This window comes from Hesperophylax consimilis, chromosome 16 (genome assembly GCF_061612785.1).
Source record: "Hesperophylax consimilis isolate HC1 chromosome 16, BYU_Hcon_1.0, whole genome shotgun sequence".
NCBI classification, from domain to species: Eukaryota; Metazoa; Arthropoda; class Insecta; order Trichoptera; family Limnephilidae; genus Hesperophylax; species Hesperophylax consimilis.
In genome coordinates, this window is record NC_142851.1 from 20,038,838 (window position 1) to 20,060,714 (window position 21,877).

General features: G+C 33.8%; 1 protein-coding gene across 2 annotated transcripts in view; it reads left to right on the plus strand.

Moving 5' to 3' along the window:
• Positions 1-21,877, plus strand: part of LOC149416851 (uncharacterized) — a 406,606-nt gene that overhangs the window by 225,804 nt on the left and 158,925 nt on the right. For both annotated transcript variants that reach the window (XM_089641014.1, XM_089641015.1), the window contains one exon: positions 12,820-12,960. In XM_089641014.1, the coding sequence (XP_089497140.1) occupies positions 12,820-12,960 (141 nt within the window). The remainder of the gene's footprint in view (positions 1-12,819; positions 12,961-21,877) is intronic.

Genomic DNA, 21,877 nt, shown 5'->3' on the forward strand with positions numbered 1-21,877 from the left:
ACGACAGACGGCTACGTAAAATTTAAAAAGAAAACGAATATTGTCAATGTCAAATTATATATACATTGGCAGTCCGCAAGTACTTTTTGACACTAAGATGGAGTAAATTAGTTCATGAGGTCTTCAGTCATAACTAATAACTTTTGTTTCTCCAGGCTGGAACGTAATCAATTGATCGAGTCTTAGATAAATTAACTAAGTCTGTGGATCGTGTATACGATTTCTTTCAATTCTAAGAGCTTAGTTAGTTCACCTCCATTCATTAATCCTCCATCCATTTTACAAAAAAAAAGTATTTATATACAGCTCATCCGATACCTTGCAGGCCGTGCTAAAAACAGCTGCTTTTGTGTACCGATTGTCGGAATCATAGTCCGACCGTGCTTGTAAATATCACTAACTGACCATAGATGACGGATTTTGTCAATATAGTATTGACATAGGGTTTTATCGATTATCCGTGACAGACCTCCTGGGATTCTTCGAGTATCTACCAATCTGGAACGTCTCGCAAAAATATTTCACACATAATTATTAATTACACTTACCTACGTGAAATAACACATTTAAATTTTATTTTATTTTAAATATACACTTGGGTTTGAGCATGCAACATCTGGAATTAGAGCTAAGAATATATTAACCCATCGGCCACGGAGTTTCTAAAACAGAAAAGTAGAATTCTTTGGCTTGCTTCTAAAAGGGCCAATACAATTTTTCCGACACATGTATTTTTTTAGATTTCGACCCAAAATTGAGTTATCTTCCGATTTCTAAAAGAACCTTTCGATTTCGTGAAAGAATTTTTCGAATTATAGAGGCCAAGTAACACCATAAAATAGATTTTCTTGTATTTAAAACATGCTAAAAGAGCAAATTCTAATTTGAATAACTGAAGTTGGCACTTTTAGAAGCAAGCTACATAATAACATGAAAATAAATATTTAAGTGTATAACCCTGGATATTCCGGGTAATAAAGAAGAAGAGAGTCCCCCTTAACAAGCCGGCTATAAATTCCCGTCAAACGCTGGCAAATCCGGAACAGGAAGGGTTCGGTTCCTCGTTACCCGCAATTTGCATTACCTCTCAGTCAGTGCCAGCGTCGCCGTCCCGGAGATTCTGAAGAGTGGCATTGTGAGACGCCTTCCTCCTTTCGCCTTCCTACCTCCATCTTTCACTGTCACTTCCTTGTTATATATTTTAATTAGATTCGTCATAGAACTCTGGATCATAATAAAAGTTTTATTTCAATTTCACTGAAACATTAAAAAAGATATCTGTGCTTTATTCTCCGTAATGCGAGATCATTACGTACATTTTCGCAGTATTCTAGAATACAGCTCCGTAATAGTGAGAGTGCAGAAACAGCTTTATGCGTTACCTATATATGTGAGAATATACATACTATCCGTTCCTGTTTCCATCCTTGTTCTTAAAAGAAATGCTTGATTTAAACACCTTAGAAGCCCGCCGAAAAATATTTTTTGGTTAACTTATTATAAATTTTAACTCTGAACAATCCAAAAGCTTTAATCCACCTATTTTGAAAGAGGTTAGCTTATACGTGCCTGAATAGTATAATCGTGGGAGATCCTATGCACTTTTAAAAGGAAGCTACAAGCCAAAAATGTGTATATTCTTGGTATAGATTATATCGTAGGTATAAGGCATTAAAATCGCTAGACAAACGGAGTCTAGAAACGTTCGATTTCAATCACAAAACAGGTTTTTATTTATTTTATAAGAAAGCAAAAAAATTAATCAAGTGAAACTGTCACAGATAATCTTAGCTATAATACTTATTTTTTTTAATTTGTTTCCTTTATGCGTTCATATTGAAAAAATAATTTTTTTAGTAGTTTACATTTACATTTTTTATTGAGTAATTTTTTTTTATTTGTATTCTACTCAGGCTAAACGATAGGAAAACCATCAATTTATCTAGAGCATATTTTTTTATACTCATAATGTACACCAATTCGATTTAAAGATTAATCAAAATATTGATTTGGCACTAAGCTTCGCCTCTCCGAACTATCAGAACGCGCCATTCAACAGAATAACTCAACCGCTTAACGATTCTGCATTGACCATCGACATTTTCAACGTCACAGACACTTCAGCAACTATCTTCGAAATCGTCGCCCTTTTGATATCCACGGCAACCTTGTGTTTATTTATGTATCTACCTTTTGTAATATCAATTTCACAACAGGTCGAGGTTCCTCGAATATGCTTGACAATAGGTTTTGTTTATAGATAGTGGTAGCATCATTGTCAGCTACATAAAATGGATGAAAATTTAAATAATGTTTAATATTTCTGAAGCTTAAACAGAAAAATGAAGGATCAGAAACCCACGCAGTCTTGTTTCGTTTGTATCGAAAACTCCATCGGAATGCTGACAATATATAAAAGCTGTTTTTAAAAGCTCAGTTAGGAGGTTATTCCAGATCCGCCCTATTCTCCTGATCTTGCTCTGACAGATTTTCACCCTTTGCATTTTCTATTCAACAATGTCAGCAAAATCTCCTGTTGTAACGACACTGCACTCCAAAATTGGCTTGGCGAATTCTTTATGTTAAAACCATCGGTTTCTTTGAGCGTTGAATCGAAAAAGTGTCGTAACGTTGAGAGTAAATCGATTACGCTTTCAATTCAACTGCATTACGTAGATATTGTCTTCAGACCTTGTTAAAAATGGGAAGACTTATGGAGTGGAGTATTGCAAGCCAATTTGTACAAATACAGCCTTCGAGGTGATTTTTTCAAGAAAACGGCGCTATATAAATGTAACAATCATTATTTTAGTTTTAAAGCTTCTGTTGCAAAACCTGGCCGGCATTGGGTATTAAAAACAAAAGTGGTATTTTGTTTCAAATTGTAATAACTAGAATATACAAACCTATTCTTTTAAAGGCGATGCCATACGTAGTAATGCAAAATCATGTCTTTTTGGTTTGAAAATTTGGTCGCCTAGAAATGTTTCAGATGCTTTAATTAAATACTGCGAGTAGAATACATCTTGGCCTTTGAAATAATCGAATATTTTTTAGATAAGTCTTTTTATAAGCCCAGAAAAAAATAGTGTAAAGGTCTATGAAAACTGCTTTAAAGTTCAAAATCTTCTACTTACGAACCCATTTTCGGTTATGATTTTATTGTATAATGTGGAAAATTAAGTTACTTATAAAATGATCGAAAAAAAAAATAAATATTTATGCCTGAACATCCACAAAATAAATAAAAAGGCACTTTCTGGCCATGTTTTTAACAGGCGGATGGTGTTAAGTGGGAATTCAAACCTTATCGCCATCTACGTAAGCGTTGTTATTGATAGCGGCTCAATTTAAAATATTACACGACGTAGTGCATCGCCTTAAATGAATAACGCACAGTGAGACTATGGAACCTTCAATTGGGGTATGTTGTGAGGCTGGATGTTGTGAGGAAGGGAAGGAAACGAGGGAAGAGAAAGATGGTGGAATACCTGGCTATTTCGGATCTGGTCGCCATATACGGCTAAAGTCATTTCAAGCAACGTTTCAATTCTGAATGGTGGTATATATTATTTTAAATTAATAAATTGTAAAATAACACAAATTAATCAAATAAAATTTACTTACGCATACCGGGATTTGAACCCGTGATTTTCGGCTTGCTAGTCGACAGACTTACCCCTCGACCACGGGGGGGCGTCAAAATATAGCATTTATACATATATATTGTTCTGTAGTGAGTTCATTGGCTAAAATCAACTTCCATACAATTTTAGTTCATAATTATTTTGTTAATAAACTGCACGTCATTGATCAAATTAATATGAATATACTAAAACCACATGGTCTATTAAAATGTGTTTTCAAAAGTATTTAACCCCAAGAGAGTTTGAAAATGCGATCAATGTTAGTCTAAATATCTAATTAAATCTTGAGGAGAATTTCTGGAATTCTCAATACAGATTGCACATGTTTGTAAATATAAATTCCAATTAATTAATAAAGTAGGGGATGGTAATTGAAGGATGGTAATCTAGGATGTTTTATTTTTATAAGTCTCGAATACAATTATAATAATCATATCATAAAGCTCCTTTAATTAAACTAATTGGCATTATTATTCTTCTTTAGATCTTACAAATATCTTCAATTAATATTTTTTTAAACATGTCGAGAAAGCGGTCAAATTAATATGATTATCATCGCTATATTATTTTGTTTATTAACCTTTAACTTCCACGTGATATTAGTTATAAATTACAAATAAGAAAAGCACCGTTGTATTTACTGTGTAACTTTATTTATTGAGTTAAAAACAGTGTTCTTGCATATTCCCTAATTCCCTAACTAAAAAAAAATCCACGTTCCACGGAGAAAACTTACTGTTAATTTATTAAAAATCTGTTCAAATCATTCGTTTTCTTGTTAAAAACGGGACTGCAGGCCTTCAACGAATGAAACGACATATTTCGTAAAAAAGTATCAGTCAAAAGTGAATGGAACACGACTTCGTACAAATATTGATATTGATATACTTTATTGATATTGTTGCATTCCATCATGATATTTATTAGAAAAAAAATACGTGTTCTCGATATATTCTAAATGACTAATATTTTTTAAGGAATGTAGCATGCTTTCAAGTTTTTAACAGTATAATTTTTCTCCGTGTCTAAGTAAAAAATTTTATGGAAAGTTTTTTTCATGTAAGTATGAAATTAAAATATTCCAATTTATGTATGTCAACTTATATTTAAAATATTAAAAAAACTACAAGGTAATTGTATCTAGTTTCTAAAGGGTAAAAATAAATAAATAGGACATTTAAAATGCCTTGGAAATATTCCTAAAATCGATGAGAATTTTGAAATTTTTATTATTTAATTAATTATAATTATTAACATAATTTGTTATTATTATACAACAGATAAAAAACTGTTTATCTTTCCATGATGATTTTTTTAAAGTTTTTAAAAGTCAGTTTCTAATAGTAAGTATAAAATTATCAATCGAATAAAATGTAAACAACATTTATTAATTATTAGTAAGATAGTGTTGTAGATAATATAATGTCTCCCTTATTCACAACATAATATTGAAATGTAATACTAGGCGTGCAATTATTAGCATTATGTGTAACAATCTGCTCCACACTGTGCCACCCCCTTCCATTCTCTTTCCCTCTAGCCGCGATAGTTCAGTAGCTACCAGTGGCGTGCCTCACTAAATACGCATTCAATACTTGGTGCTCACTACCTATTAGTTTTTTTTTTTACTTATGTGACATCTGAAAAGCAAATCAATTTATTTTTGTGATACAGTACAGGGAGCGTCATGGACGAAACGTAATGATCCGGAATGGTTATCTATCAAATAATGGGAAGAGGGGATGCAACACTATCAGCCATAGATTGATTGTCAATGGCTCAAAAATTAATCATTAAAGTTGTACTCTGTCCCCATAATAACAACACGTAAATTAAACTACCTGACAAAACAAGACAATTAAAAAATCTAAACAAATTTAAAATCTTTGCTAAACATTGGATCATCAAGAAAACATTAAATAATTTAGTCAACTAACACAAAGCTCAATTTAAAGTTCTCTAATCCCATTTCTTTTACTAAAAACCAATACCAATCTGAATTATATAATTCTGTCAAATATTTTAGCTTCCAACTTATCAAAATAAGGTACATATCGAAAATAACCTTAAATGAACCTATGGTTAAAATAAAATATGTGTAAACTAACCCGTCTGGATACAGGATTTCCATAGTGAGACAGGCACAGTAAAAATATCTTTAAGCCTTACTTATATAAATAAATAACTTTTTAGTTATTTTTAATAAAATATCGATCGTTAATTTTTTAATAAAATATCGATAATACTGAGTCTCTCTCACTCTGAAACGGGTGAAAAAAATATTTATTACGAAGCTTAAATTATATAAGTGAAATAGCACAAACAAAACAAGAATATTCGCTTGTCTGCCAGCATCGAGTTACAACTCATGGAACTTACAGCTCTGCACCAGATGTCGTAATCTTTTTTAAATATCTGCAGTTTATTGTCCAACGGCAAACTGCTTACCAAAACTAGAATAATTTTATTTCAAGTTTGCTCTTTCATTTCATCATTGGAACTTTGTACACGGTCACAGTTAGGACGGATTGTTTCACAGTATTTGAACAATTCATCAATTATCAATTATTTTCAAGTTTTGTGATAATTCTCTTATTATTTCAGATATGTGAAGCAACTGACTCGTGATGATATAATAACAGAATTTGAAAATTAACGTTGAAATTTCATGAATTGTTCAAATTCTGAACAACACATCCTAAGTACGGGTTGTTTCGGAGAATTTGAACAATTCATCAAATTTCAACGTTCATTTTTGGGTTCTGTGAAAGTCTTATTCAAGTTCTGTTATTATATCATTGTAGGCTAGTTGCTTGACAGAACTGAAATAAAAACAGAACTTGAAAAAATCTTTCACAGAACTTGAAAATGAACGTTGAAATTTGATGAATTGTTCAAATTCTCCGAAACAACAGTGTTAGTACCCCACCTTAGTTTCAATAATAATATATAATACGGGGGTATAATAACAAGTTAGTAGAAAACGTTACTCATAATCATGCGCACGCGTACTGTGTATGCCGGCCGTTATACGACGTTATTAGAAGTTGATAGATTTTTAAACTACCCGACCTCCGGGTACAGAAACATATTACGATTTTAGTTAGACGGAGATCGCGGACTTTGTTAAAAATCGGGTTGATTTGACAAATATCGATCGGTCGCGCAATGAAAATGTGAAAATATAAGTAATACCCATTTGCAGCACTATCAGAGAAATATTTTATAACGAAATAACGATTTGCCAAAGCAAATACCGAACGCATAATCTAATTGACCAAATTTCGAATCAATTCAAAACAGACCAAGTCAATATATCGCAAACGTCATTTTAAGAAACGTGAGTCAACAAAACGCGAAATGCGAAAATGACAGTGTTTTTGTGTATTGGAACAAAGTAATTCCAGTCTAAAAAAATCTTGCATGAGCATTGTTATGGCCCGTTTCAGCGTATAGCTATGCCAACGCTGCAACGGCGTATTAGGGAATATTTATAAATAAGACTGTACAGAGGGTGATATTTTTTTCTTTTGTTCGAAACAAAAAAAACCTGGTTGTCGTATCTAAATGTTTTGTCTTATCTCTAAGTAATTTAGTTTTAGCTTTCAAAGTATACAAGCTACAGGTACCGCACTGGATATCACAAAACTACAGTTAGTAGCTTCAAGGTATACATGTCTATAATAGTCTGTAGTCGTAAACAGTGACAGCTGACTTTTAACCACAGCCGTAAAATCGAATATGTTCATCTCTGGCAAATATCCTGCTTACGCTCTGCTCATCTCAATTATTGCATGCGTTTTTAAAAACTGTGTTTTTAATAACGTAGGCAATAATTGAGTTTTTTTTTATTTTATATTAATTTAATACTGAAAAAAAATAATGTTGTCAACATTGGCCTCGAAGGTTTCAAGAGTCATTTTAGGCAAGGATTCTAAAATATAATAATAAACAACTTATTTTTATACATATTTTAATAAAATGTTTATTAATATAATATTAAATGATGTGAGAGAAGTAAAAACGGTAGTTGTTCTTTTTTTTTTTTTTTAATTTTTTTTTTAAAGTAAAACAAACATTTCCGGGTCAAAAATAAGGTAACAATGTTTGAAAATATCAAAACCACCACCGTAAGCATAAAATGTTGCTTGTGTCGTATGATGGAGGACTTAGCCATCCGACGAAACTAACTTAGGATGCCTGGGTGGAATCCAGACTCGATACCAACTCAGCCACTGACCGTTCGATTCCATGTAAAGATTAAACTACTTGGGACTATGGTACTCCAATGCCGAAAATACACTGCTAAAGTCATGTAAGTTGGCCAACCACTATAGACAAAAGACTTTTTTCAGGTTTATTGGAGCATTTTGTAAGGCTGAATGAAGAGGAGAAGGTCGGGAAGTGGCTGGCTATTCTGATCTGGTCGACAAACACGGCTAAAGTCATTTCAAGCAATTTAACAATTCTGAATGGTGGTCTTTCACAAGATAGTGAGAATGTTTATCACTCCAAATATTATTATAACAATATACTCGTGCTGCATACGAATTACTAATAAACGTGTTTTTAATTTTACACAACTGATATACAACCATTATCTCTTATCTATGGAAAATGGTTGACCTATACTTAATTTATTCTTTTAAAAAAAATATGCTTATGTGAAACTGTTATTTTATTATTAAATTTCATAAATGTTGTAAAATACTGATATTAGATACCTAACACCCCTGTTATAGGTCACCCAAAGTGGTTAGCTACGTTTGGTGACTTAGCAGGGGTGCCCGGGTACATGGGTTGAGGTTTGTCTTGGTCTTGGCGGCGGATGCGTTTGCCCACCTACTACCTGGCGGGCTGGATCGGGAGAGACAGGTTGAATGAGATCTTTTGATCTCTCCGACTGGACTCTCTCTCGACCTATGGACCTTGCACCGCAGTGGGACGTATAGATTCATACGTCCGTAACTCCTGGACAAGTTGACTTCCAGATTCTTACCCACCTCTTATACCTTTTTCCTTCGCAGATCTCATCTCCTTCCTTTCCCTCCTAAAAAAGACCATCCACACAGCATCCCCAAAGATGACATAGGCCAGGTAAAAAAAAAAAAAAAAAAAATTAAAAAAAAAATTAAAAATTATAAAAATTTATTTTATTTATCCATATTGAGCATTCAAAAACTAAGTTACATATAAATCTACATAAGTTTAATAATTCTCTCGTGTTCCTAATAGTCACACGAACCAAAAATACTTTCACTGCAATAATGATGTCAATACCAATTTTTTTATAAATGCCATTATACCACACATACACAGCATAGGGAACTAATTTCCAGAAAAAGCAGATATTTTTGAAAGCACCGCAAAAAGCATTTCCCATTTTTTCGTAAGCAGTTAAAATAGTTAACATTTTTTTTCGTCTAGCCTGATTGTAAATTTTAGTTATAAAATATCATAATGTTTGTACTCTATAATATGGTATTTTTACAAACTATGAATACCGTTTAAAATCTATTAAATATTTATAAAGTTTTATTTTTCTGATTATGATTAGCGCACTCAAAATATGTAATTTTTTATATCGTCATTCACAATTAATGATTTCAAAACCGATCTAAAACCGCTCATTCCGAAACGGTTCTAATTGGCTACAACGTCATCATGACATAAAAATCGCCAATGTCTGCTAAGACACCAACGTCGCCCGGGGTGACGTCAATGCCACCGGATTCGCAAATAAAAACGAACATGTGTGCGACCTTACTATTGAATTTGGCAACCACCTCTAATCTGGAGCCCCAAAATGCGTGAAAAAATCCTGTACAGAAATGGGCGCCTCGTTTGATAGTTTCCATAATTTAGAGCACAGTCAGGTAGTTATGCTGTTCTTGTTCTACCAGTATTCCAATGGAAGATGCTCCGAGGAACTAGCGTCATTGATCCCTTCGGCACCGGTGCATAATCAGGAAATGCGCTAAACTCGCGCCCCACATATTCACATGGTTGAAATTTATCACATGAGAACGTGTCGCTTCTATGACTCCTTCTTGAGTTCAACAGCTCGGAATGATTTGCCGGCCTTTGTGTTTCCTCCCTTCTACACCATGTCCCCCTCTTCCTCTCCTCAAAAATACCATCAACGCAGCATGACATAGATCCTGACGCCATTTATTTTGCTCAGCCTCCTGTGTGGAGTTAATGTAAAAAAACTCACTTTTCTTCTAAATAATGTTTCTTTCTATATTTAAAGGATGTACCGTAAGTAAAAAAATAAACGTATGAATTAATTACATTATCGAAATTTCATTTCCTACATAGGTTTGCACCAGTTTAAGCATTCCTTATTGTGTTAATTCCCGAACTACTCGAGTTACTAAATGATGGCAGTGAACGGCAAACACCATCCTGCTACGGTTCCTGTTAAATTAACTGCTATTAATCACACAAGAATGGATTAAATAAATATTCACACTTCGGATTAAGTTGTTTGCGCGACGGAATAGCTTGCAGCCGGTGTCACGAGGGATTACTGGGACCTGTGAAGTGATAAGTTAATGTGCTGATCGCCAAACAAGCAATGAACCTTATAAGAAAATAAATAAAGACGATTGATTTTTCGTGGTCCTATACCACTTTTATTATCTGTAAATCATTCGAAATAATACCTATAATGATTGCGATGGCCCTCAGAAAAATATTATTTAGTGCAGTGGAAATGGGTCATGTTAAGTTGTCAAAGTTTTTTTCAATAAAAACACTCCATAAGTTCAATTAGTATTACTTGCATTGGAACAATCACAATATGATGCACTCAAATATCAGCTAGTAAAAAACAAAGGTTTTTTTCCATAATTTTCTTAAATGTAGGACCGACATTTATTTCGTTTATTGACTGCTGTGATGTCATCTGATTTCAGCGTATTATAATACACATATTCGCATGTGTATACGTGGTAACAACCAAAAGTTGATGATGGTTTGACTGAGGATTTAACCGTCCTCCCCCGGGACTGGAGTTGGTGTTCTGAAGTAACCTACTTGCTCTGCGGTTTGTAATTGAAGATGATTCTAGTAAACACATACTATTTATTACAAATGATTTACAGCAAAACAATAAACTAGGTGTAAATATTACGCGGTGCGTAACGTCAGAACAGTGATAAACTTGAATTATTAACATGGCGTCTGTTGGTTAAACGGCCTTAAGTCAAGCTCAAAGCTGGCATTCATTTGACCTGCATTTTACGGACATGTAAAAATTTAATAGTCGGACGGTTAATGTTTTCAAATATCAACAGAAAATTACTCTATCTTCTGAGCTTTGAGCAGATCTCTGTTTACTGATTTAGCCAAGTTCAAAACCTTGCAAACCAACAGCTTAAGAATTACACCAACAGAGGGAGGCGGTTAATTTTAACACGTCCCGTAGGGTTTTATCGACAATATCGGTTACTTGTCATTGTCTCCTAGCACCACTTCAGATTGGCAAAAAATAAACATTAACTAAATTAAGCCAGATCTTGGGACATAGATTCCAAAAATAGTATCAAATTTTTCGTATAATTTTTAGTGTCTGGAAATATGGAAGAAATTCACTTTCAAATCATTAAAACAAAATACCAGTTCCGCTATCTGTTTTCACGCCAACATTTTTGTGGTAAAAACTACTGGAACTCAAACTCAAATCATCCAGTCTTACCGGGACCAAATCATTCGCGACCGTTATCTTTTTACTGTCTGTGACCAATCTATTGTTAGCATTACTATGAATGAGTTAATAAAGTTTCAATTTCAATGTATTTGATAGGCGCAAGGCGATGGGTCGAGAGAACAGTTGGAGAGGTCGAAGGATCTCCCCAAAAAAGCCTCTCCCAGGCCACGAAGGTGGTGGGCAGGCGTAACCTGAATACACCTCACCCGATGAAACTAGGCACTCCTGCTAAATCACCAAACGGAGCGAACCACATTGGGGTGACCCACGGCGGCGATATTGGTTATCCAATAAATGGTTCCTGGGGCGGCGATACCCAAACCCGCCTTCCAAATTGAAAATTACCTAAATATAATAAATGAGAAATTCAACTCTAAGCAATTTTTTGTCAATACTAAAATCGCCACCACAAATGTAAAATATTTTACTCTTTTTTAATTTTGCAAAAGAAAATTACCCAAATGACATTTTGAAACTCTGTTGGACCTTTTTTACTATCCGATGACAATAAGGATATCACTTCATCCTACACTGGTATGATATATTCGTGCTGTATATGTTATAACATATTTCTACGTGGTTCCACAGATTTCATTTATAGCCAGTACCAGGTACCCACAGGGTTACTATTCAGAACCACTTTGGAACTTAATATGAAGGATGCTCTAAGGTCTCTTTTGACTGCCTGGCCAAAGCCTTCGCAAATGACCGCCCGTCTCTCGTTCAAGGAGTATCCAAGGGGCTGTTGTGATGTTTCGAGAGCGCTTTCCAAATATTGAATGGGTCTCAGTTTCAGTGCCAGTACACAAAATTATGTAAGCTTAATACTGGCGTAACTTTTGCCTTAAATTGACCCATGAATGATCTATTTAATTTACTGGAGCGATTTTATCGTTGTTATTATTTATTCAACGTAGCAAAGTTTTGAATTCAATTTCGCAAATACAATAAACTTTCTGGTTCAATTTATTGACTCAATCAATCCATTTATGAATTTGAAAACTTTTCGTTGATCGATTTTATAAATTATTATTTCAACGCAGGTTGTGAGAGGTTGAATAGAAACTCTTTGGCAAGTTATTCAATTAATCATCTTCAAGCATCTGTAGGCTACAGCAGTCTTTGTCTAAATATTTTTCACAATAGCCGGGGAGAGATCTCAGTGGACAGGAACACTGATGACTTTATAAAGTCATCAATAAGGCATAACCTACCATATAAATATGATTACCATAGTTCAGAATCACAATTTTAGACTCAAGACACGTTGTATACAAAATTTTAGAAAAAACTGTTAACGTGTTGTTGACACGATATTGAATTCATCACACAAATTATGTTTTTTTTTGTCGTTGTTTTTTCTCTTTTTGCCAACACAGTTTGATTTTATTGTATTTCACTTTTCAAGTTATTATATAAGTAATTTATTTAAACGCGAATTAATTTTTCTTTCCCCAGGCTCTGGTGAGACGGCCACCGCCACCTTCGACCTCCTTGACTCTTCACCCTGTCAGGAAATGGCTTTATCTCCACAACTCGCTTCAGACGCCTTCCTCACGGACACATCAGATAGCTTGGGCCAAAGTGAACAAGATCAAGGTAAGATACTAATAACATTGGTACCATCTCACTGCCCTGTGGAAAGCCACGGTTTACCAGATTATTCTCTGTAAATCCAAATATCAAATTAGTCTTATTGGAAAATAGTTAAACATTTGTAAATTGCATCATCATCGGAGCTGCTTATTTGTTGGTTTACCTCAGATACAATGGTAAATCATCTTTGGGTATTCTGTCTGGAAGGTCATTTCGATGAAAGGAAGTAGTAAACCTTGATCTTGAAGATAAGCACGTTTTAGAGGTAACAAAATATAGAATCAAATCACTCTACAGCTAAACTGTTGAAAATAAGGTCGAGTTGTAAAGCAAATGTTGACTGTTATCAAATTTTGGGAACATATTTCGCATATCTCCTATTATTGAATGGATCAATTATACCAGCTCTTCAGAACCCCTGCCCATTTGACGTCCAGTTCTGGAATAATTTATTTTTTCTTTCAACTTAGGAAGCATATTACTTCGCCTTGACATTTAAAGCTTCCATTATATATTTCACTGTTGGCAATATAAATAAATTACGAGGCTGGTATTTTAGGGTCTGGCTTTTCCAAGAAAATTCGTAACTATTTTTCCAACGAAATGTAAGCAAATAATTTGTTTCTTAAGTTTCTGCGAGTAATAATAATAATAATAATAGTTTCTTTTAGTAAATCTGCAAAGGTTTTTGATATAATTTATGATTATTTTTACCCAGCATAGCGTAGGCTTCGGGGTTTTGGTTCTCAGGTTAGCTCAGGAGTAATAATAATAATAACTAACCATAATAGCTGCGTGGGTGTTCTGATACATGTATAATATATTTACCCTTTCAGGCACCGTGGGTGAGGTGTGTAACACTCAGATTTATGATTGGAAGTAAGTTGGATACCCCTGGGATAGCACACAAGATCGATAATAATTTGAGAGTGGCTGATATTGCTGTCGATTTTATCACACTCAATGGGTTATCCACTATTTAACGCTGTTACTGAAGTAAAATACAGACCGGGAATGAAGTTGGTTTCCGTGTGTTTTCCTAGAAAGTTACTTTTGCAGTATAGTAGCGTAGGTGTGGCGCACATGGTGGTAGAAGTCACCACATTGCAAAAGACCTCAATAAAACCACAAAGAATTGAAAAGTCGATGTTAATGTAACCATTCTCTTTCCTATTTCCATCCCATTCCCATTTCATTTAGCCTCAATCGCTTGGAAACAAATGTCGGAATTGCAGTTAGAGTATTTATATGACACTTGAAAGATATTCACACGCCACATAGATAGTATTTTAAAATCGCATAAACACCGACAAATACATAAAAATATTTAACAGGAAAAATAAAAAAAACACCCTTTGTACCGGCTATCCAACTTTATAATAACATCACAGAGGAATTTAATCTAGTAGTTAAGTACCTATATTTATTTTATTTTAACATTAGCTCCAAACAGGAGGCCTCGAGGGAAAAAAAACCCTCAGAGCCTAAGTCATAATTGCGGATTCTGTTTGGAGGGTCTTTTGAGGGAAAGGAATGAGAGGAGGTTGTGGAAAGGAAAAAAGATATGGGGGGGTGGTAGGAATCTGGGGGTCAATGTGTCCAGGAGTGACGGACGTATGAATATATCCCTCCCTCTACTGCAAAAGGCGATGGGTCGAGACTATCCAGAGACCAGTTGAAGAGTCAAAGGGTCTCCTCAAACCAGCCTCTCCCGATCTGACACTCCGTGCAGCTGGTGGGCACGCGCATCCTAAACACACTTCACCCGATGAACCCTGGCACCCCTTCCAAATCACCAAACGCAGCCAACCACTTGGAGTGACCTGTGCCAAAGTTGTTGGTTATTCAATAGATAGTTCCCGAGTCAGCGGTACACAAACCCGCCCCCCAAATTGAAGTTCTCAATGCCATACGTAATAATGCAAAATCATGTGTTTTTGGTTTGAAAATTTGGTCGCCTAAAAATGTTTCAAATGCTTTAATTAAATACTGCGAGTAGAATACATCTTCTTGGCCTTTAAAATAATCGAGTATTTTTTAAATAAGTCTTTCTATAAGCCCAGAAAAAAATAGTGTAAAGGTCTATGAAAACTGCTTTAAAGTTCAAAATCTCCTACTTACGAACCCATTTTCGGTTATGATTTTATTGTATTATGTGGAATATTTACTTATAAAATGATCGAAAAAAAATTAAATATTTATGCCTGAACATCCACAAAATAAAATAAAAGGCACTTTTTTGGCCACTTCTTGCATAAATCAAAACAGGCGGATGGTGTTAAGCGGGAATTCAAACCTTATCGTCATCTACTGAAGCGTTGTTATTGATAGCGGCTCAATTTAAAATATTACACGACGTAGTGCATCGCCTTAAAGCCTACGATATCATTTATATCCGTCCACGTCTCGTATTATTCCCGTCTACGGAATTATCGATAAATATTAACGAACCGTTCAATAATTAAATATTTAATTAACCTTTCCAAAATACACGACTCAAAGTGGATACATACATTTTTAATCATCTCAGCCAATATCAACAAAATAACAATGTCGAAGTCCCCATTTAATGGTTTGTTTTCCTTGTTCGGTGTTCGTTGTTTCATTGTTGCTGGGTTCGGGCCCCGGGCTTAAGGCCTCCAATAAATAATATCAAATACCGTAACTCACATATTGGTTTACGACACTGGAGATATAAACAGATAGAAATGTGTTGTGGGCGTGACGGTGTACAATAAATAATAAGCTGACAATATTTAGTTCCCCTCCTCTCCTGCAACCAGCAAATGAAGAAAAAAAACTGTTTTTAAGTTCACCCATTTGAATTTCACTTTTGTTTTCAGTAGTGAATGAATGCAAATCTCGGAAGCGGAAGTTAACCTTCTAAATAGACACTTCCCGCCATCCGATCGAGAAACTTGGCAAAATAGACTCGTTGTCGATGACAATGCATTTTATAAATTTTGGTGATCATCACGCACACACGGACACATACGCACATATACACGCAGACATATACGTATTTCTGTAAAATTGGATGAAATTACAATGGTTACAGCTAAGCAATTGGCCCAATTTGGCGTGGTTGATTCCAGTCAATGGGAGGAAGGTTCAATTCTTAGTCAAACAAAAAAAAAGTTTTATAGTAAAATTAAAAAGTTTACAGCAGTTAAGAGACAGTCCCTCGGGAGGAAGGTTCAATCTTCAGTTAAACCTAAAAAAAAATATTTATTTTTAAATACATCCATTAATAAACATAGAAGTATTATAGAAACTGTGGTTTTTTACGGAATGATTTTTTACGTGTAACGATAACTTCTTTAACATAACTTTTATTTTTAGTACCTATTGCCGACCATGTCTCGCTACAACCGTAGCTTCTTCAGGGCAGTATAATACGCTAACAATAAGCTGATAATATGTTTCTCATTTCTCCTGAAATTGATGAGAACATTAATATATATATATGAAACAGCTGAGTATTTTATGATGTGACATTTTAATTTTGAATAAATCAATAACTTGGATACGTTTTGAGTTTTTTACGGCCAAAACTATAATCGTGGTTTATTTTTGGAGTACTATGCCGTGTTTTCTCATTCTTAAGCCAATATTTTGCACAGCGTTAGAGTCCACGATCTCCGAAACATTGGTTTGAAGAAGGAAGAGTAACACGGCACAATACCCCAAAAATAAATAACGATAAAACAAGAACTTTGTTAACATCACGTTTATTTTATAAATACCTATTGCAGACCAGGTTTCGCTACAGCCAACCTCAGCTTCTTCAGAGCAGTATTCTAAAAAAATAAACTATAAATACTAATACTATGTACAAATGTAAACAAATATGTTTTTGATTGTGCTCTAGGTGAGAAAGTTGTTAGACGAATGGGAGGTGAGTGCTCTTTATCAACAGGGAACAATTTTAGTACCGAACTTTTATTAAGGGTTATTTGGTTGTTAATGACTTTATTATTAGTGTTCTTGGCTTTTCTTATCTCTAATGCCTCTAAGTTGTATAGTATAATTATACTTATCCCATATTTACTAACTATTAAATCGTTAAGTGTATCGGAAATCATTCTTGAACTGATAATTAATTTGACTGGCACAGATATCTATTCTCCAATCCAAGCCACTCGCAATCGCCGTCGAAAGTATATATTGGTCAACGTTCTTATTCTTGAGTCTCGTCGAAGGTGCATATTTACATACGACATATTCAAAAGTCATTCCACTTGAAACAACGAGTGGGTCAAACCACTCGTTCGAGTGGAATGACTTCGTCGACGATTGAGGCCCAGCCTGGGGATTATTTAGCCAATTTACAGGAGTCCTCATGTAAAATGGTAGGAGTCCTCATGCAAATTGTCTCATGTAAATTGGCTAAATAATTGATGAAAACATTATTTTTTGAACTATTGCATTTTTTATCGTCAAAGTTAGATTCCGCAATGTTTGGTCAGAGTATTGGCACATTGCTAGTCAATCCAAAAAAACCTGCTATGCCTCAAATCTCCAAAATAGAAATTTCCTCACTTATTCAAATGCGGATTGGATATTGTTCCCTTCCTTCTCACCTTTTTAAAATTCACGTGTTTGACTCCTCAGTCATGACGTTCTGTGGTCTAGAAGTGGGATGTTTACGTTTAGGTCATATATTTTTTGGCTGTCCCTCTCTAAACAAATAATATTCTCTCATCTATCAAGCCTTATCTAAAATTGCCTCCCCTCCATTCAACATCTCATCTCTTCTAATCTAGAAATTCGCCAATTTAAACAAAATTAATAAATAAATTCACCTTCCCTCTCTCCATCACTTGAAATGATGTCCTAGAACATCCTTGAAGGCTAAAAGCAAGAAAAATTTGAAAAAAAATCTTTTCAAATCGCTAGACATAGATTACACTTCTAGATGCTATTTGTTCAGCAATTTACGGTCCCATAAGAGGTTTTCATTTTCCTCTGGAATATTTTGTTAATAATTATTATTAAACCTTAAATTACAGTCAACTTAATCATTTTGAAGTGGTTAGCATTTTAATTATTGGAACGCCTGTTGTCGGTTACCTTTGACTTCCGAATTAATTATTGATTCTATTGACGACATTATTAGAAGCTAAATTTGAAATTGTCAATAAAATTATGTGTTGACGGCGTGAAATCAATTAAGAAACTGTGTTTTCATGATGGGTTGAATGAATTTCGCAAATTTGATATCAATAACGCCCAGTTGTTTGAATCCCGTCACGTTTGGTGCCGTCATCAAATCGACATTTAGTACCATTTAATTTTTATTACATTTGAACGTTCCTGCTTTATCTGTCTAATTTTAGGTCAATGAAACACATTTTAGCTGGCTGCGTCATTAAAATCATAAAATAAAGAACTGTAAAGTATCTGTGAACCGTAAAAAATTAAAGGAGTGTGAAGTATCTGTGAACCGTAAAAATTAAAGGACTGTGATGTATCCGTGAACCGTAAAAAATAAAGGATTGTGATGCATCTGTGAACCGTAAAAAATAAAGGATTGTGATGCATCTGTGAACCGTAAAAAATAATATAATACAATTGTTTATTCTTTGTGTAAAATTGTTTAAATTTTAATGTGAGTATTATCTCAATCTTATCGAAATTATATTTGGCCAATGAACGAAACCTAAACAAACTAGATATTATTCCAAACAGACCAATGAAATGTATACAAAGGATAGGCAAATATGCAAAAATTAACCAGATGAAGAGAAGAGCTAAATTGGATTTCAATTAAAAAGAGACTGCTAAATACTAAAGACAAAATACTTTAAGGATGATATTGTTTTTAGCAAAATATTCATAATTATGAAACCAAAAGGGTAATATTGTAATATAGAATAACATGAGAAAAACAGAATAACTTAATGTATAAAGGGTTAAAGATGTATGATTAAATGCCTGAAAGTCTGAAGAGTGAATATATTGACCCTCCAGCGTTCGAGGGTCATTCATATATGACCGGGCGTCCATATTTTGTAAAAGTATTTTTTTTATTTTTTTCTATCATGCGGAAATACGTAATTTAATTGAAGTTAGAAAGAGAAATAATAATTACTAGCAGTTAAAAACCCGCTCCGCAGTTTTTTTTCTGCTAGGCCCTGCGGGTGGCACTTAGTTGGGCTTCGCCCAGTTTCAGTGATACTAACAACAGTTACAATTAATAGGTAGATATTAGGTCATTCACAGAGAGAGGGTGAGTACATATTGTTAAAACACGGAACAGGAAGGCGTTTAGGCATAATAAGAATGACAGTTGTTCGGGTAAAACTTTACCTTTCCCGAATAATTGCCTAAATGGCTAAAGGTAAATTAGTATAGGTAAATATTCGGAATCGCTGGACACGGAAAAAAGGAAATATTTTTAAATAATACCTTCTGATTTACCTTAATTACTATAAAAGGAATCGAACAGCATTTGGGAAAATTTTAATTTTTACTTTTTAATTTTTAATAACGTAAAATGAAAATTCGCTTTCGCTTTATGGGATGACAGCCTGAATAATTTCTGTTGATAACATTTTCTTTTGTCGGTATTCCTGAAATGAGCGGCTAGAGACAATTGAAAAACGTAAATTAAAAAAATATAATGTAATACAATATTCCGGCAAAATAGTGCCTACTTAGCACAAATGATTTATTTGACTATTATTTTATTTAACCTCACCTATAATAACCTAACCTAACCTATAATAATCCAGTCTAACCTATAATAATCTAACCTAACCTATGTCCTAACCTAACCTAAAATAATCCAACCTAACCTATATCCTATCCTAACCTATAATAATCTAACCTGACCTAAGCTTACCTCACCTATAATAATCCAACCTAACCTAACCTATATCCTAACCTAACCTATAATAATCCAATCTAGCCTAACCTAACCTAACCTAACCGAACCAATCCTAACCTAACCTATCCTAACCTAACCTAACCTATACAAATCCAACCTAACCTATAATAACCAAACCTAACCTAACCCATAATAACCCAAACTAACTTTACCTAACCTAACATAACTTGACTTATCCTAACCTATAATAATCCAACTTAATCTAACCTTACCTATAAACTAACTTGAACTATACTAATCCAACCTAATCTAACCTAACCTAGCATAACCCAACCTAACCTATCCTAACCTATAATAACCTTTTTTTAAATATTTCCTTACTTGTAAAAGAAACCAAAATACCAAAATAATATTTGAATAGAGTAAATTATGGTAAAAATTCTAGATACTCATATCAGGAATACCAAAAAAAGAAAATGTCATCAATAGAAATTATTCCGGCTGTCATCCAATACAACGAAAGCAAATTTTAATTTTACGTAATTAAAAATTAAAATGCTAAAATTCAAAAATTCCCGAATGCATTCAGATTCCTTCTATATTAATTAAGGTAAATCCGAAGGTTTTACTTTAAAATATTTCGTATTATCCTTGTCCAGCGTTTTCGAATAATACCTTAATTAATATATTATATAAATATTTATACCTGGCAAAATGATTGTTTTATTATACATATAAGAACATGTCAGATTAGAGATTTGTTGGCTAATTTTACAATCAACAAAGCGTTTCTATCTTCCGATTGTCTTTCATGTTATTTTATTGGGTTGGCAGTGCCTATACTTTCGCGTATATCATATCGGTGTTCTGTCAAAATAATGCGAAAATATTATTTACGTAAATAATATTAAATATCAATATTTTTCAAAATCGTACATGCAAAGAGTTGTTGTTTATTGTCATTAAGTTGAATCAAATGTTTTTTTTATTTGTAAATGCGTATTAAAACGGTAGTTTCACGTAAATAATTACCGTTTTTTCAATAAATGAAGTTGTACGTATTTGTATATCGCTCTTATGCGCTCTGTCGGCCAATAGAGAAACTACCCCAGCGGCCGGTAAAGGAGGGATTGACACTTTTAAGGAACCTTGGAATGTTTGATTCTTCAAATATATAAAATGTAAATGTGGATAATTTTTACTGTGACGTAATTAATCCAATGGATTGTGAACTTTCTAAAACATATTTTCGATATTATCCAAAAATTATATGAGCAGAAACGATTTTTTTGAAGAAATCTGGTGATCCTATTTTAGTATGAAATTGGGTCTTAATTTTCAAGTTAGCGGAATTTAACCAAAACAAATTATTTGAATTCGAAAAATCAGAGGGCCCAGACCGTCCAGACGATCGCATAATAATATTATAGATGCCATTGCAAAGTTTAAATAAATTTCCAGAAGAAATCTTTTTTATTTTGCATTTAAATATTCGCGCCAGCCCCTTGGTTCGTTCTTTCACCGCCAGAGGAGCGCTCTGTCGGCTATCTATTGACGCGGTGCGTATCGGCCATGTTGAATGAACGCGTGCTTTTTTCGTCAAACGTCAAACGTCAAACGTAATCACGTAATTGTGGATAATTTTCACTGTAATGTAATTAATCCAATGGATCATGAACTTTCTAAAACATATTTTCTTCGATATTATCCAAAAATTGTATGAGCAGAAACGATATTTTTGAAGAAATATCGTATTACATGTGGCGATTCTATTTCAGTATGAAATCGTGTCTTAATCTTTAAAGTCTTATTTAAACACAATTTGAATTTGACCAATCACAGGGCCTACATCGTCCAGACGCTGGGACAATAATAATAATTATTTCTAGTTTGCCTCAAATATTACTAATAAATACCATTAATAAAATCCTAAAAATAGCAAAAATGAATAATTCATATTTGGCGTCGCTATCGTAACAATCGGTTTCAAAAATTATTTTTTATTTATATAAACGGGATAGAAAGTGAAGGTACACTTTTCTTACAAATTCCCAAAAAACTAACGTTTTTTTTAATATTGAGTTCTCT